This window comes from Mercenaria mercenaria, chromosome 1 (genome assembly GCF_021730395.1).
Source record: "Mercenaria mercenaria strain notata chromosome 1, MADL_Memer_1, whole genome shotgun sequence".
NCBI lineage: Eukaryota > Metazoa > Mollusca > Bivalvia > Venerida > Veneridae > Mercenaria > Mercenaria mercenaria.
Window position 1 is genome coordinate 13083375 of NC_069361.1, and position 16516 is coordinate 13099890.

The 16516-nt window shown below is 35.7% G+C and overlaps 1 protein-coding gene and 1 non-coding gene across 2 annotated transcripts; one reads left to right on the top strand and one right to left on the bottom strand.

Annotated features, from left to right (window-relative positions):
• The first annotated feature begins 7985 nt into the window (after positions 1-7985).
• Positions 7986-8059, top strand: Trnaa-ggc (transfer RNA alanine (anticodon GGC)). The gene has a single exon. It is a non-coding gene; the product is annotated as a tRNA-Ala (tRNA).
• Positions 8060-8514: 455 nt separating this feature from the next.
• Positions 8515-15672, bottom strand: LOC123544943 (uncharacterized). Its single transcript, XM_045331113.2, has 7 exons — positions 15519-15672; positions 13965-14015; positions 12904-12963; positions 12373-12565; positions 11879-12043; positions 11385-11488; positions 8515-11203 (listed from the first exon to the last, which is right to left on the bottom strand). The coding sequence occupies exons 1-7, from the start codon at positions 15634-15636 to the stop codon at positions 10962-10964; spliced, it is 933 nt and encodes a 310-aa protein (XP_045187048.2). The 5' UTR covers positions 15637-15672; the 3' UTR covers positions 8515-10961.
• Positions 15673-16516: the final 844 nt, after the last annotated feature.

The window sequence follows — 16516 nt, forward strand, 5'->3', positions numbered from 1 at the left end:
GACAAAAACGCTCTTGACTCTTATCTGCGGGTTTTCCCCTAAAAGTTTTACTTTTGATCTAATAATAGCCGCTTCAAGCTGTTTTTGATAATAATAGTTTAATTCCAGAGATAATGTTTAAATCTCTTTGTGTGCCTCAATGCTATCTATCCCCTTTAATTGTTGAATTTTCTCTTCTAAAAGTTGTATCCTTCTATGCGGTTTTGATTTGCTACTTGAGAATTCAATGGAAATTGTTATAATTTTGTGTTTGTCATATCCCACCATTCGCGTTTAGATTCAAAGTTTGCTTTTTTTTTTACCAGTCTTTTCAAAATGCTTCTATTAATTGAACATATTCTTTATCATTGAGAATACTCGCATTTAATTTGCAGAGACCCGGGCCTCTTTGCACATTTTCAGTATCAAAGATAAATGAAACTAGGTCGTGATCAGAATATAAAAAGTGTTCTATTTTCGAACAATATATTTCACTGTCTATAACTTTTGATGTAAGAAAGTAGTCAATTCGTGATTTGGATTCGTTTCGTTTAAAAGTAAATTGCTTTGAATTTGAATTACGTTTTCGCCAAATATCTTCAAGATCAAGTGCGCGAATCAGTTGCAATAAGTCAGACAGACCGTCATCTTTGCAAAAACTTTCATTCATAACATGGTATTTTCGGTCAAGCTTAGAGTTCAAAGAACAGTTATAATCCCCGCCAATTATATGCGGTTCAATACAATTCTATAACAGACCCATGATAGATTTGAAAAAAGATTTTACGCAATATCCCATTATTTGGGGCGTAAAGATTTGTTAAGCGGTAAACTTTTTCACTTTCTCGCATTTTCAGTGAAATATTACGGCCTTCATTATCATATCGAGGGCTTAGAGCGAAACTGGTCTATCTGCTTCTGTTTCTATATACAGATAGACCAGTTTCGCTCTAAGCCCTCGATATATAATATCACTTATCGAAATCTTTAACGACGATTTAATCAAGAACGCTACACCTCGGGTAGCATTATTATTGTTACACCAGTAAGATTCGCCTCCCCATTGATTTCCCCATAATTTAGATTCGTTGTTATTTTTGCAATGAGTTTCTTGAATGAGAGTTATGTCAATCGTTTTCTTTTTTAACCACTGAAAAATGAGAGATCTTTTTTTTTACTTTCTCTCAACCCATTCACATTTATAGAAGCGATGCTATATGACATTATTTAAAATGCGACATAATTTAGAGAAAAAGAAAAGTTTCTTATAGGGAAAAACATGAGTACATTTTAAACAAAAAACATCGATTATTTTCTTATATTCAACTGTTTTTTGTTTTGATTTTCGCCAGAGGTGTTACGGGTTCTTAACGTACATGACCGCGCCCTCTCATCGGCGTGATCGTATCATTTGAGGCCATATCGTCCTCATCTGATATACATCGATGAGAAACGCTGTCATATAAACGTACAGTTGTTCCGCACCCTCGTCGGAAATGTGTATTCCCGTCGGACCTCCAGCATCATACAGGGAATGTACTACTTTTTTGTTTTTCAAGAAAATTTCATCATTGTCCAAATAATGAAAACCATTACTTTACAATATTGAAGAATTTTTTTATTTACATATTTTGCGTTCGTGTTGATGCGCTTGACTGAAACGCTGTTTTCCATTTTCGGCATAATGCTGGAGAAAGCAACCGGGCACTTCGACCGTTTTTTTTTTCATTAATAAGTGCACTTTTTGCTTTGTGCACAGCATTGTTTTTATCAATTCGTTCCTAAGTGGATAATCAATCCATTTACAGAACTGTCTTTAAGAGAAATGACTGACTATGACATTTTCACAATTTTTAAGGACAAACCAGGTACTGATTTATTTTAAATGTTTTGTTATCTTATATGAATTTTCTTTGTGTTGGAATCACCAATTATCAAAAATGTTTCCTTTTCCCGTGTTTGCTTTGGTGCAACACTCTCCAGTAAGGACGGGGAGTTTAATGTCTCATACGTAGCTGAATTGTCGAGCTTGGATGCAGAAGTAGCTGTGTATTTTTGAGTTTCGGAAACTCCTTTAATCTGAGTCCAAGTATTTTCCGAATCCCATCGGCTGGGGATAGCTTTTTTCTATCACAGGCATTTTGTTAAGAGACCCGCGCACGGCTCCTTCTTCGAATTCAAGTTCGTTTTTCTTCTGACCTTCAATTATTTCAGAGGCATATTCTCCGTACCTCTCATTAGGACATTCATTTTGAGAGTGTCCTTCTTTTTGACAGTATCTGCAGATGATGTCGAACGGACAGTCTTTATTTAAATGATCACCACCTTTACAGTTGTGACACAGTTTCTTTTGTCGATTTTCGGTTGGTTGCATACTTGATCTTCGCTCGGGTTGTTTTGACATTTGAAATAGGATGACTCGTGACACCACAATATTTACATTTAGTTCTATTATTATCAGCGAATAATCTTGCTGTAAATCCACCGATATCCGTTACATGAGGTAACAAAAGAACACAATTTAAAAGTTTTAGATACCTTGATCCATTTTCAATTTCTGTGCCCTTGATTTTTCCATGGGAGATACTGTTCTCGATCACTTCTCCAAACTTCGACAGAGCTTGTATTAAAACGATATCAGGCATTTCGTAAGGTGCATCTTTAACTGTAACACTGGTGATGATTTTGTCAACATCTGTTATGTATATATAACGGTTTGAATACGTAATCCATGAAGAATGACCTTGTTTTTGACATACTCCGAACTCAGTGTTATGATACATTCACTTTCTGTGATTTGAATGGACTTTATGTCTTTTTTTTGTCAAGGAAAGAGGCTATTGAAGAAAGAATTTCTTCGTGAGTGCCACGATTAAAAAATTTCGTCAAGAAATGAACAGATAATGGTCTTGTCATAAGATCTGCCCCAGAGTCCGCCATCTTGACCAACAACACAAAATCACAGACAAAGGATCGCTGACCTATTCCTCATTCCAGTGAGCGAAATAAGAGTTTGAAGGCATAGGTTCCCCCTATGCAATATAGGACTCACCTTCGTTTATCCAGAAACAAATTCCAGTAATAAGAGTCCGTAAAACTACAGTAAAGTCCAAAATATCAAGGTCTACAGAACTCAACAAGAAATTTGTGCCGCCATGATCAAGGGGCATCATACTTCCCGAAACTTTCTAATTTAATGAATTCAATATTCCATATTTGCTACTTAATGTTGTGTGGCACGTGCATGACTATAAAAGAATATACAGATTCCAAACTAAAAACATTATCTTCTGTATGAAGAGGTAGGACGGCTGAAAATTGTAGTGGACAGAGATCCTGGTTCACTACAGAGCTGGTTGGGTCCACGTGGAATGGTCCAGTCGGTTCTTGCGCCTGTATAGTTGAAGCACCGACGTCTATAAAAGCTATTCCACTCGGACTAGATCTAGTACTGGCCTAAGCAGGGATGCTCTCCATGTTCACCAGAGCAGGATGTCTGACATAATCATTGTGAAACTGTTCATTTCCCTGCAGATTACACTTAACACTAGGAGACAGAGTGTTTGTAAAGCTACTGGTACGGAATTGTCCTTGAATTTGTCCAGAAATTGAGGAAAAGTATGTTGTCCTTGTGGATTGTAAGGAATGTATGTACTAATATTAGCACTAGAAGTGTTAGTGTTCTAAAGTTGTCCCGGATTAGCTGGAAAAGCTCCAAAAGCCGTACATGTACTAATACTGGGAGAAACCTGAGTGTTCATGTTCTGATAATGTCCTGCTATAAAGGAAACAGTAGCATTGAAAGCGTTAGCATTTGTTGTGTCCGAAGTGTGAAATTATCTCGGATTACTGAAGTTAGAGTCTGTGATTTAATGATTATATTCTGTCGTGACCGGATGACTCTTGGCAGTTAATTTGCATGAGGGTGTGTGCATACGCGTTCTCCTGGTTTCAACTTGTGAGGCCACAGTTGAAGTCTTCGGCCTACGGCGTCCGCCCCTGTATTGTCTCCTCGGCATTTTCAGACATGTAAATAAATAGAATAGAACTACACGCATTAAAACATAAATCAATTAAAATATGTAGATCCATGTCACGTGCTCGGGTCTGAAACGGCCAAAATGCAGTAAGACAAAGGTCTGAAGTTTATATTTTCATATAGAGCTAGATCTACTAGATCTAGATTATAAATATATCTAAAATATTTAAGCTTTCTTAATAAATGAAGATTATAACATGCACAGCTCATTTAACAATATTAAAAATAATAACCAAGACATTTTCTGACCTGTATTCCTTGCTGGAATCTTTGAAAGAAAAAGCTGTGACGTATGCGATGCATAACGTCAGTAGAGGATAATCGCTGCATTTAGCTTCACTAGACAAAGCCACTAGAATTGCATCCCCCTCTCGACAATGTCATACATTTCAAGACAGATTTTAAATATATGTGATTATCTACTTATCCGTATATATTTACTGATGACCTAAATACACACGATGGGCCGTAATATATATACATAAGATGTCTTGCGCTCGAGATAAGATGTCGTGCGCACGAGATAAGATGTCGACGCTCGGGATAAGATGTCGTTCGCTCGAGATAAGATGTTGTACGCTCGAGAAAAGATGTCATGCGCACGAGATAAGATGTCGACGCTCGAGATAAGATGTCGTACACACGAGATAAAATTTCTTGTGAAGGAGATAAGATGTTGTGCAAACGAGATTAGATGTCGAGCACTCGAGATAAGACTTTGTGCGCACGCGATAAGATGTCGTGCGTTCAAGTCAAGATGTCGTGCGCACGATATACGACGTCATGCATACGAGATAAGATGTCGTTCGCTCTAGGTAAGATGTCGTCCACACAAGATAAGATGTCGAGCGCTCGAGATACGATGTCATGCGCACCAAATAAGATTTCTTGCTCAAGAGATAAGATGTCATGCGCACGAGATAAGATGTCAAACACTCGAGATAAGATGTCGTGCGCTCGAGATAAGATATCGTGCACTCGAGATAAGATGTCTAGCGCACGAAATAAGATGTTGTGCGCTCAATTTTATGATGTCGTGCGCACGAGAGATGTCGGGCGCTCGAAATAAGATTTGTGCAAACGAGATAATTTAATCTTGAAAAAATAAATGCATGTCATATATGTACCTATCTTATACCAAAATGAGATTTTACAGCTGGAAGTTGGTAATCCTTTTGTTTGTTTTTTTTTGTCCTACAGGCATTTTGATCTTTCCTCAGGATTCTCGTCCTTGCTTTTTTGTTCACATTGCCGTACGTTTTGATTCTTACTTTCTGAACTAGACAAATGTTTTTGATAAAAATAAGATGCGCCAGTGTCGTATAGGATAAGACATTAAGTTGTACGATTTTTATGGCGGTATAGTCTCTACAGCATATGCATCACAGGGGCCACAGGAAATATTCATATCCTTGGTGAATCCGGGCAGCTTTGATAATTAGGTGTGTTGGGATTCCAAGCAGGTATCATACATAAAATTAAAGCTTCTTATGATTCATAATAAGCTGCAGGGGCTTATAAGCTTAACTGTTCAAATGTTTCGGCTTTTGAGTTTCTGTTATCATGTAAAGTACAGAAAATCAGAATGCCAACCTGACAAAACGTTTAGTCGGGATCATTCAAAGCATAATTCATCTTTACAGATTTTTTTTCTAGTATAAAATGATACCTAAGTGCACCAATTTACTAAATATATTGATGCTTTTACTCCTCTCCATGTAGAAATAGAAATGTTTGATATTTAAAAGATGACCTAAAAAGAACTGAAGAAAAATGGACAGCTCTTGTACATTTTTTTGTTGATTTTGGGATTTCCTCAATTAATGTCTCTATCAAAAGTATCCACAGCTAGATGAATTCAATAGATATAGTGTAAGTTTAGTCTCAACACTTTGAAACAGCTTCCGCTGAACTTCCTTTTATCTTTTAGTAAATTCTAAATCCAAAACTAGGCGAGAGTCTAAAACTCATGAATGCACTCAGTTAATTGTTGATAAAGTAGTAAATGAGAGGCCCCAACAAAAATCCTGTTTTCAAGTGGTGTAAACAATTGAGGTTGTAAATCAATATGAATATCTGAAGTTACCCGCCTATCGTGTTTACAGCAATGAATAAAACACCTTATAGCTTGTTTAAGGGGGTTGACCTGTAACGAAAATCGTCAAATTACGTATTCTCTATATGCTTTTTCAGCATTTTTTGTTGTTTTTTTTTTATATATATAAAGCAATGATTGTGTTAAGCTATAGTTACGTCCAGAGAATGTCAAATTGCTTACAAATACATAATTACACGGAAATTGCAGAGATTAATTACTGATCCATTATCTTAAAATGTTGTAATAACATTTGATGACAGTGACTTTTTGACAGTCGACAGTACTCCTGAACAGTCAGAGAAATGCTTCAAAATGAGAAAAGCATAAGAAATACTTTAAAAATTATTAATTGAAATGATGCATATAACAACAGTCTACCTATGTTGTTACACATATGTGATACCAATTTAACTTTTTTTTGTAATTTCTCATTGTTGGATATACATTTTACATTTTAATATAAATCAACTCTTGTGTTAACCAAGTTATCATCATTGAGAACAAAAACAAATATCTTTAGGCGTAAAAGCAAAAACTTAAATATCTGAGGTAACGTTTCTTAATGTAATATTTCTTGATTATTTTGTTTATTTTGATGCACTACTCAACTTTCTAGCAGGACCTCAGCACAACTTCTACAATAACTGTCAGTGTAAGCAATGAGAAAAGTGTGGATGTTGTATATGAATACAAAGAGCTTTAAACAAATGTAGGTCATATTTTGTCTGCCCGATCAGTTGTTGGGAAAAGCACCTTCAATGATTTTAGATTTTCTTTCACTTTTGACCAATGTTTTATGTAAGCCTCAGTTAATTGGTCAATTCAGAGTTGTTTCCTTAGATTTTCTTGGGTAGGTACCATCTCTAAAATGCAACCATTATATTGAAAGATGGCAAATTTTCCGGCACTATTTGTTCTCCTTTTGGAAAATTCTGCAAAACAATTTAGTTACTTTAAATGTGGAAGCATCTTCATTTTGTCTACCAAGTTGATAATCATTTTTAGTATTCAGTCCAACTTTTGATTATACAGGTAATTAGTCAACGGATAATTCATGTATTATATTCTTTAGCTCTGAATTCTTTAGCTCTAGGTAAAGTCTCAAAAAACACCAAGTTTGCAGAAAATTGTTTTTATAACCGGATAAAGCCGAACTAACATACGGAGAATAAGTAAAGGAACGGAAATTGCCGATTATCATTATAGGTTAATTACCTTATCCTGCTAAATTTCTATAATGAACTTGTCCATCTTTCAATTTGGACAGTACCATTAACTGTTAAAAGGGGTGTGTCACTGTTATAGGACTTGAATATCAAAACGGAGAAAAAGTGTGTAGGCGGCCGGGTAGCTCAGTTGGTAGAGCATCGAAACGGTATTCAGAATCCCCGGATTGGAGTCCCGGCCTGGCTACATATTTTTTTCAGACTGTGACATTTGGCGCGCAACATGGGACCTTCACGGCATTACACTAGGTAGTCTCCGACGCCTGTAATTGCTTATATATAAAGTACCCGCTGAATTTCGAGGACGAATTTCAAAATAGTGGGGAAGTATGTCACGGTATAGGACTTGAATATCAAAACGGACAGAAAGTGTGTAGGCGACCGGGTAGCTCACTCGGTAGAGCATCGGAACGGTATTCCGGATCCCCGGGTTCGAGTCACGGCCTAGCTGCACATTTTTCACACCCTGTCACATTTGGCGCTCAACGTGGGGCCCTGACGGCATTACACTGTTTAGTCTCCGGCGCCTGTAATTGCTTATATATAAAGTACCCGCTGAAATTCGAGGACGAATTTCAAAATGGTGGGGAAATATGTCACGGTATAGGACTTGAATATCAAAACGGAGAGAAAGTGTGTAGGCGACCGGGTAGCTCAGTCGGTAGAGCATCGGAATGGCATTCCGAGTCCCCGGGTTCGAGTCCCGGCCTGGCTACACATTTTTCTCACCCTGTTACAGGTGCATACCAAAAATACTGACTGAATGGCAAACAGTGCAGATCATGATCAGACTGCACGGATGTACAGGCTTCAGAATGGAGACACCATTACCCTGTACACGTTCAGGTTCTTAATTTTGACTTTTAATGCCAAACTTCAAGGAGAAAAACAATCAAACCTTTGACCTCCCATTCCTCAGTTGGATGTTTTTTCCAAGAAGCCACGATAGAAATCCTTTTGGTGATCAACGAAACAGAAAAAGTTTTCAGAAATAAAGTGTAGAATAAAAATACATCACCTGCGATTTGAGCTGAGACAACATTTGCTTAACACATCGAAACTTGATAAAAGTTGCAAGTTTATTCACGAGCATTAAATTACGTCTCAAGAAACACGTTTAAAAATAAATTGTATTATTCCCATTGACACTTTTTGCAATGATAACAATATGATTGATTTGGGTAAAAGTATAATTAGTAACACTGTAGAAATATCAAAAATATATACACATAGTATGTGAAGCGTAAAACATATAAAAACAGTAAAGTTTGTAACTGTAATACATTCATATATCACAATAGATCAATATAGTCACAGTTAAAAATGTATGTCCCACCTTTTATTTAATTAATTGCGAAACTAGAGCTGCTTTTGAGAAAAGCACATGTCTTCCACAACTGCCTAATCATCTGAATAGTAGTATATGATTCAACCATGCACCAAAACCTCAACTGTCTTTCAGACCTTGAGTGATTTTATTATCAAAAACACGTTTCAAGGGCCATAATTCCGAACTGCCTATGCCGATTTGGCTAGTTATCGAACATGGCCAAGGACTTATTGGCAAATACATTTTGTTAAGGTTTATTGAAGATCGGATGAGAAATGTTCGACTTAGAGTGCGGACAAGTTTTGTGACACACACACACACATACGCACGCACGCACGCACACACACGCACACACACACGAAGACACACACGAATACACACACATACAGGAGTAAATCAATATGTCTCCCACACCACTGTGTGGTTGGAGACATAACTATATTTATCTAGTTGATCGACGGTCAGGAGTCTTTGATGAACTGCACGGTTGTGAAATTGACCTGCTTACACAAAGTATGTTATAAACATTAAACAAAACATGACCTTATTTGATGCGTAAAACATGATATTTGCAAACGAGACAACTTATCTGACAAAATAGTAGTAATGCCAGATAGTGAAACATCAATACAAGGTGAATGAGCCGGGAAATTGTTGATCATTCCTCTTTTAGTCTACCATACTACAAACAGATCCACTTTATACAGGAAAGAGGCCCGCTTAGCTTAAATATTAGTCCGCGATTTTTGTTCACTGCTATAATGAGATTACCGAGCTGGAACTCATCCCAATTAAAAGGTAGCTATATATATGAAATACGATAACTTCATAAAACTTTGCTTTTACTTATATTACCAATGCAAGTAAAACAACTATTTCAACACGTTCCGCTGACGGCAACCAAGGAAAAGGAAACCATTTATTAATACTTAAATCTACCATACGTTTAATTTTAATTAGTTAAAAAGAATTTAATTAACTGTTAGTATATGAATGCAAAAATACGTAAAACGGTCTTAGTATTCAAAAACTGAAACTAACAGCTTAAATGTTTATTGGTTACATGGTCCTGGATTCTGTGAAATCTACTGATGCAGTGGAAATGACTGCTGGTTGGGAAAACGCACGGGAACGTGCCGTAACTTGATGGAGACGACTATAAAAATATTAATCATGCGACTTAAGATGTTGTAAACAGAACTAGCTTCTGATGTGAGATGAAACATCATTTGCTAGAACTTCTTCAAAACAAGGACAAAGACTTAAAAGAACAGGTACATTCCGAAAAATTATGTTATGGCACTAACTTTTCTGTGTATTGTTTAATTAGTCTGTGTCTAGTGTTGTCTCCAATGCAGTAAAAGTTTCGACAATTGTAACAGCTATTGTCTGGCATAATGACTTTGTACGTGATACATGACATACATACAAATTCAAATAATCACATTACCTACGAAATACCCAAAAAAAGCGATGCAATATAAAACTAATGATTTACATTACTGTACAATACATTTTATTATATCAACAAATATTCTTTCCATATAAAAATATCATTTTACTTGAGCATCAATGGATTGGATTTCTTTAATAACAATAAACTACTTTGAAAATGTGTAGCCCCCGTATACCCCCCTCCCGCCCTCACACACCCGACTGCTTATTTTGAACAAAAGTGTTAACTGATATGTAATACCTGGGTAAATGTAAAAAAGCTTTTTACCTATGACCTCCAAGTGTGACTTTGACCTTTGAGCTTGTGGCTTGTAGCACATCGTCTCAATTTGGAATACATTTGTGCCTAGTAATACTAAAATCGCTTTAATGATGACAGTTATGGACCAGACAGGAAAAAAGCTTCTGACCTTATACCTCGAAGTATGACCTTGACCTTTGAGCTAGAGTCTGGGTATTGTGAATGACACATTGTCTGATTGTGGGAAATATATGGGCCAAGAAATATTTTAAAAAATCCTTTGATTTAAGTTATAGACCAGACAAGAAAACACCCTGTAGACCTTTGACTTCCAAGTACGACTTTGACCTTTAAGTTACAGGTCCAAGTCTCGCTCATGAAACATTGTCTTATTATGGGAAAAGTTTGTGCCAGTAATATTAGTATCCTTTGATTGATGACAAAGTTACAGACCGGACACATATCAGGGACCAACGAAAGAACTAACGGACGGATTCTGCAATTAAATTATGCCAGCCAAGGATGGGGGAATAATGAAAGATCTGGCACGTCGTGTGCTGGGGATATTTCATAAGTCATGACTCTTATGATAATCATACACCTGTCTTTGTAATCACAAAAGCCGTGCCTTGGTTAGGCGGTTTACTTTTTGTCTGTGCCGGAACATCTTTCTCTGTTACCACGAAAGCCGGGTTCTGCTTTGGTGGTTGTCCATTTGTATATACCGTTACACCTGTATTTGGTGCCATTCTAGGCATGTTATTTCCAGGTGATTGTCCATAGGTCTGGGCTGGAGCGCTTAGAACCATTCCACCTTTACCTGACTGACCTGGCGCTGCAAAATCGACACTAAATGCATTTAGTTAGATCAAAATAGAATATTAAACTGAAAGAAGTAATAATCAGGCAGTTAACATTTAATAAGAACGGAATGATTACGCTAAAAATACTTTACTTTAACACGACATCTAAATAACAATAAATATGTTTTATGTGCAGTTATAATCTTTACAAACCATTTGATGTATTGTTTCTGTGATTCCAAATGACAGCAGCGATGATGATTGCCAAAGTAACGACAGCGGCGCCGACAATTACACCATACCACCATTTGAACGTACTGTAATTATTGAATATACAAGATATGTGTGTATTTATACTGTTCTTAATACTTGCTTAATCTCTTACTGTATTAACAGGTCCTTAGCAATGATCTCCCTGTTCATTAGAGTACAATCTGTATAGTATTTTAATAAGCGTAGGAGACCTTGAAGTTTCATTAACTTCTAGCGATTCTATCCCTAACGTATTCTATTTTCTATTCGTTTGACTATGAATCGATAGCTGAAAAGAAAACTGAAGTAACTCACTATTCATTTAATAAGCGTTACGACAGTATTCCGTTCAACCCTCGATATAGTTCCATACAAATCATATATCAACATACATGATCTTAATAGTTTTGATTAGTAAGAATGTTCTTAAATTTGATGTATTAAAAACAATTCACCTGGTAGATGACGTTCGTCGGAATGAACTTCTGGTTGTGTAATCATTGAACCATCTCGTCGTCTTAAATGTTGGATACTGCGTTCTTGATTGTGTGGGAAATGGAGTTCTTGATCTTGTTGTAGGTGTTTCAGCCGGTCTCGTTGTCGACGGCTTGCGGGTTGAACTGTTTGGAAGTAAATTATTTAGCGATACCCAGGTTACTAAACCGGTATGAAATGTAAGCATCATTTTCATTTTGTTTTGCTTACAACATACTAAGATGTCAAACATATATGAAGAAAGTGATATTCATAATGCGCGATATTACGTTCTGTTGTTCAATGAAAATACAAACTAAATAATCCATGTTTTATAATGAAGTAGTAAAAGTAAAAAAAAGGAAATCTTATAATCTGATTTTTGTGATTTTTCTTTTGAGATGTTTTATGAATATGGGCCTGAACTTGTGCTAAGTACATGTTAAAAAATAACATGTAGTGAACAAACACTTACTATTCATCTAAAACACAGTTCCCATTTCCATCACAGAAAGTTCCTGCTTTGCAACAGAACATTGACCCGCAGCAAGTCTGGCCACTCGGACAATAGAAAAGGCTGCCACAGCATACTTCACCCGCTGGCATACAGCCATCAAAACCGCAGCACTCGTGTCCCTTATAGCAGTAGTACGATGAAAACACTGATCCTGGAAATTAACATAACATATTCTTGTAAAAAATGTCAATGTTCCGTTTTTAGCGTATCTTATTAGTTAATAAATAGGCCGTTTGATTTCTGTTGATATCAATCTTCCTTACAAACACAGAAACATGTCGTAAGTTGGAGCGATTGTGAATGACTGGCCGTTCTTTTTGGTTCTTTGCTTTTTTTACTACTGCATATGTGTATTAAAGATCAGGTTTTGTTTCATACTTTTACCATGCGAGAAGCAGTTGCATTAATTTTTTAGGAGTGGCGCTCAAATATGTTTATACTTTATATATTTCAAAATACATGTAAGTTAATATACAAGTAAGATCTTACCACATTTTACTAAGTCCGATTTATTTATACATGTTCCATTGTTTGCACATACTTGCGTAGCTTAAAAATAAAAATAAATACTATTAATTAAATGCATGCTTTGAGAATAACAAACATTTTGCTGATTTCAATAGAGATAATAAGTTGAAAAAACATATATCTTTGTTAAAAATGAGCAACATCAGACTGAAACATTTTGCTTCTGTTTAATCTTCAGCAAGAAAAGAACTCAATCGATTGGTAAGAATATTTATTATATACTACTTTTGTCTACAATGATAAAATCCCATTACCCGAGAAAGAGATATTTTGACTATCAAAAATATTTTGAAACTTTTTGACACGTGACCAAGTGAAAGTGACTGTTAAGTCATGTGACCGCGCTGATATTTTGAATGTCATGTAAGGGCAAATAACTGCTTCAATTACTTAGCCAAATCATGAAATGATTGCCTCCCTTGTACAATATAGTAGTGACATCACTATTCAATGTGTACACTAATCTTAGCATTTTCAGCTTCTACTTGTTCATGACGATGTTGAAAAGATGAAACTGTTAAATTAAATTAATTAAAAACATTTTAAAACTGTTTAAGTACTTAATTTTGTTCGGTATAATAAAATAAATATATGGCTGCGTGTGTGACATTAGTATTGTCAACCCGGGGCAGAATGTCATCCAAGGCGAAATATGATATTTATATAATATAGATCGGTATCCAATATTGGTTCAGCGCTATATTCATATTTGATGTTCGCCGTCGAAGTCCGTTCATCTTCGCCCATTTAAACAACTGAAATTTTTTAGTCGGTAAAATGCATTCTGCTCAAAATAAAGATAAAATATAAGAAATGACTTAGTTAAAGACAGAAAACAGGAAGTTTTACACTGGTGCACTGGTAATAACTTAGCATGCTTTATTCACCATCATACTAATCCTATAGGCAGAGCTGCTCAATGTCTTTTTCTTGATCTTAAGTACAATTCTTACGATTGATACAACATCTAAAGGTAAAGAAATATGTTACAAAAAGCAGACTCAGCCAGTAGACTTACTTACATGTACATTGGTCTCCACATTTGTCAACACCACGGACGCTTAGCACCAATGCTGGAATGAATGGATAAAAATTTAGTTTATATAAATTATGTGCCGATATTTAATATTTTTAAAATTTTATCGTGTGCCACAAAGATGTTCATTCAGGCATTTATTAACCTGATAAAAGTCACCTACCTCTTCGCCTAAATCGTTTAGTCTTGCTACAGTTCGGTTACTAGGTCATACGTGTTTACACGTTTTCAAACCAAAATTTCTCTTCTTCTAATTTTTTTATTATGTTTTATCTTGAGTTCACGTTTTTCTTATCCTAGAAACACTAAAATATGGAAACCGGAGTTAAGGTTACAAAACGCAATATTTAAATTAATGTTTACAAAAATGACGTTTACAAAAACGAACTGTGCTAATAAACTTTGATAATGTGACAGTTGACATCAATACAATCGATACCGTTTATTTCCAATACAGGTAAATCCAATATTTTGCTTTACAATAGATCTATGACGGATCATCTTTGAACACCCCTGGACTTATTGGACTCAACTGCCACATTATCAAAGTTTATTAGTAGTCACGTACAGATATTGGGATATATCAAAACTAGTTCCGTGTCCTAAAACATTAAGGTACTTCTGCACTATCGGAATAGAATTAAATCTATCGCGCAGACTGTGATTAAACTTCGATATTTCAACAAATTATAAACCTACAAGATAATTCAGCATATATAATGATTGGGTCCTGTGGTTGATGTTTTGCTAAACAGGATCATGTGGATTAATACTTTGCTAAAAAGACTTGAAAAATGGATCTGACTTAAAAAAAAGTTTCTTTTTTAACGTGGGTAGTCGACGAAAGTCCCCAACTGGAACGGATGGAACAACTTATTTCGGATAAAAAGCTGGAAATCTATACCCAGTCTTTTATCAAATCGTCACGGAAAACACGCTCCGCCCAGGGATCGAACTCACGACCCCGCGATCCGTTGATCTACGCTCTCCCTATTGAGCTAAGCGGGCGTTGATATTTACTCGAAATATTGGGACAAAACTTTTCATTCTGGTTTAGTTATAATGGTCCTGACCAAACCGCATTTGCGATCCCAACTTTGGTATATTAAAGATGTATTTTGTTATCAGTTATTGCATGGAGTGTTTTTACCACAATAAGGTTGACGCCAGTTGCCATAAAAGCAATCAAAACATGGTATCTTTGGGCCAAGGTTAATTTCAACATACTTATCCAGTCTAGAAAATACGTTTCACATTTTATAATAGCTAGACTGAAGTTAAACCTACTGACATGTGCAGTCCCAAAAGATAGCCCTAAAGCTTATTAAATTTTACCCTACAAACGGACACTGCTTGTTCTATTTTAGTAACAACCTAGTTTTTGACCCCATTGGTAACATATGCAACATAAAAATTTAAGCAACGTTCTATCTAAACTTAAGTTATTTAACAACTAACATGCGTTTGGTGACAAATGCAAAACTCATTATCTTGCTTTAAATGTCCAAACAAACCAAAAATAAACTATAAACAGTCTTACTTGTTAAAATTAATGTTGTTAACAGCATCTTCCTTTTGTAATAGCTCTTTATATATCTTTTTACTTCTCTTCTACATTGAACAGGAATCTTTGCATAAATGATATGTGGCAACTTCATGCGTAAATAACAAGCAGACGGTTATTTCGAAATAGCCCTGTTTATTTGTATGAACCAATCCCGACTTTTTATTGTATTGTATTTTAGGAAATTCAATTTTGACATTACAGTAACAGTTGCTCCCATTTCAGGATACTTAAGTGTGATTGCATTGGACAAGGGTGTTGACGAAGTAATTCTCGTCACCCTTCAGAAATTTAGGAAGGTTGTTTACCTATATACTTATACAAGGAAAAACATAAATTACCAAATTCGCATTTTGCGAATGAGGATGGGTGTGGGTGTTAGCTTAGACTTTATGAGTTGTACGGTATAACGAGTATTGTTTTGAGGGCAACCACAAATTTAATATGTAACCTGGCACGCTGAAAATACAAGGTTAAACGTTTTTCTATATTTGTTTCCGTCATTAGATTCAACATTGGATTCCAAGGTAGTCTGCAAAATGTTCTGTTGTGTCAGCCAATTTTTAAACAACATCACGAAGTTTAAGTATAAGAATATTTCAAAACTTTACATTAACGTTAAACGATAAATGAACCGAATTTTTCTTCCAGTGACGGTTGACATATTATGAATATAGCAGTCAATAATTGGTTTTAGATAATAAACAAGAGGACCAAATGGTTCTATGTCGCTCACCTATCTTTGATTTGACCAGGTGACCTAGTTTTTGACCCAACATGACCCATATTTGCCCCGAACTAGCTTATATTAAGAGAAACAATCTGATCAAATTTCATGAAGATCTACTTAAAATGCAGTCCCTATTTCATACAGAAGGTAATTCTTTGATTTGAACAGTTTACCTAGTTTTTGTCTCAATATGGCTCATATTTGAACTTGATATAAACTTCATCAAAGCAAACATTTTGATCAA

Excerpts from the sequence above, each read along its gene's own strand:
- LOC123544943 (XM_045331113.2), bottom strand. The coding sequence starts at position 15,636 with ATGAAGTTGCCACATATCATTTATGCAAAGATTCCTGTTCAATGTAGA. Across the intron at positions 14,016-15,518 it reads AACAACATTAATTTTAACAA|CATTGGTGCTAAGCGTCCGT; the intron begins GTAAGACTGTTT and ends CATTCATTCCAG. Across the intron at positions 12,964-13,964 it reads ATGTGGAGACCAATGTACAT|CTACGCAAGTATGTGCAAAC; the intron begins GTAAGTAAGTCT and ends TTTATTTTTAAG.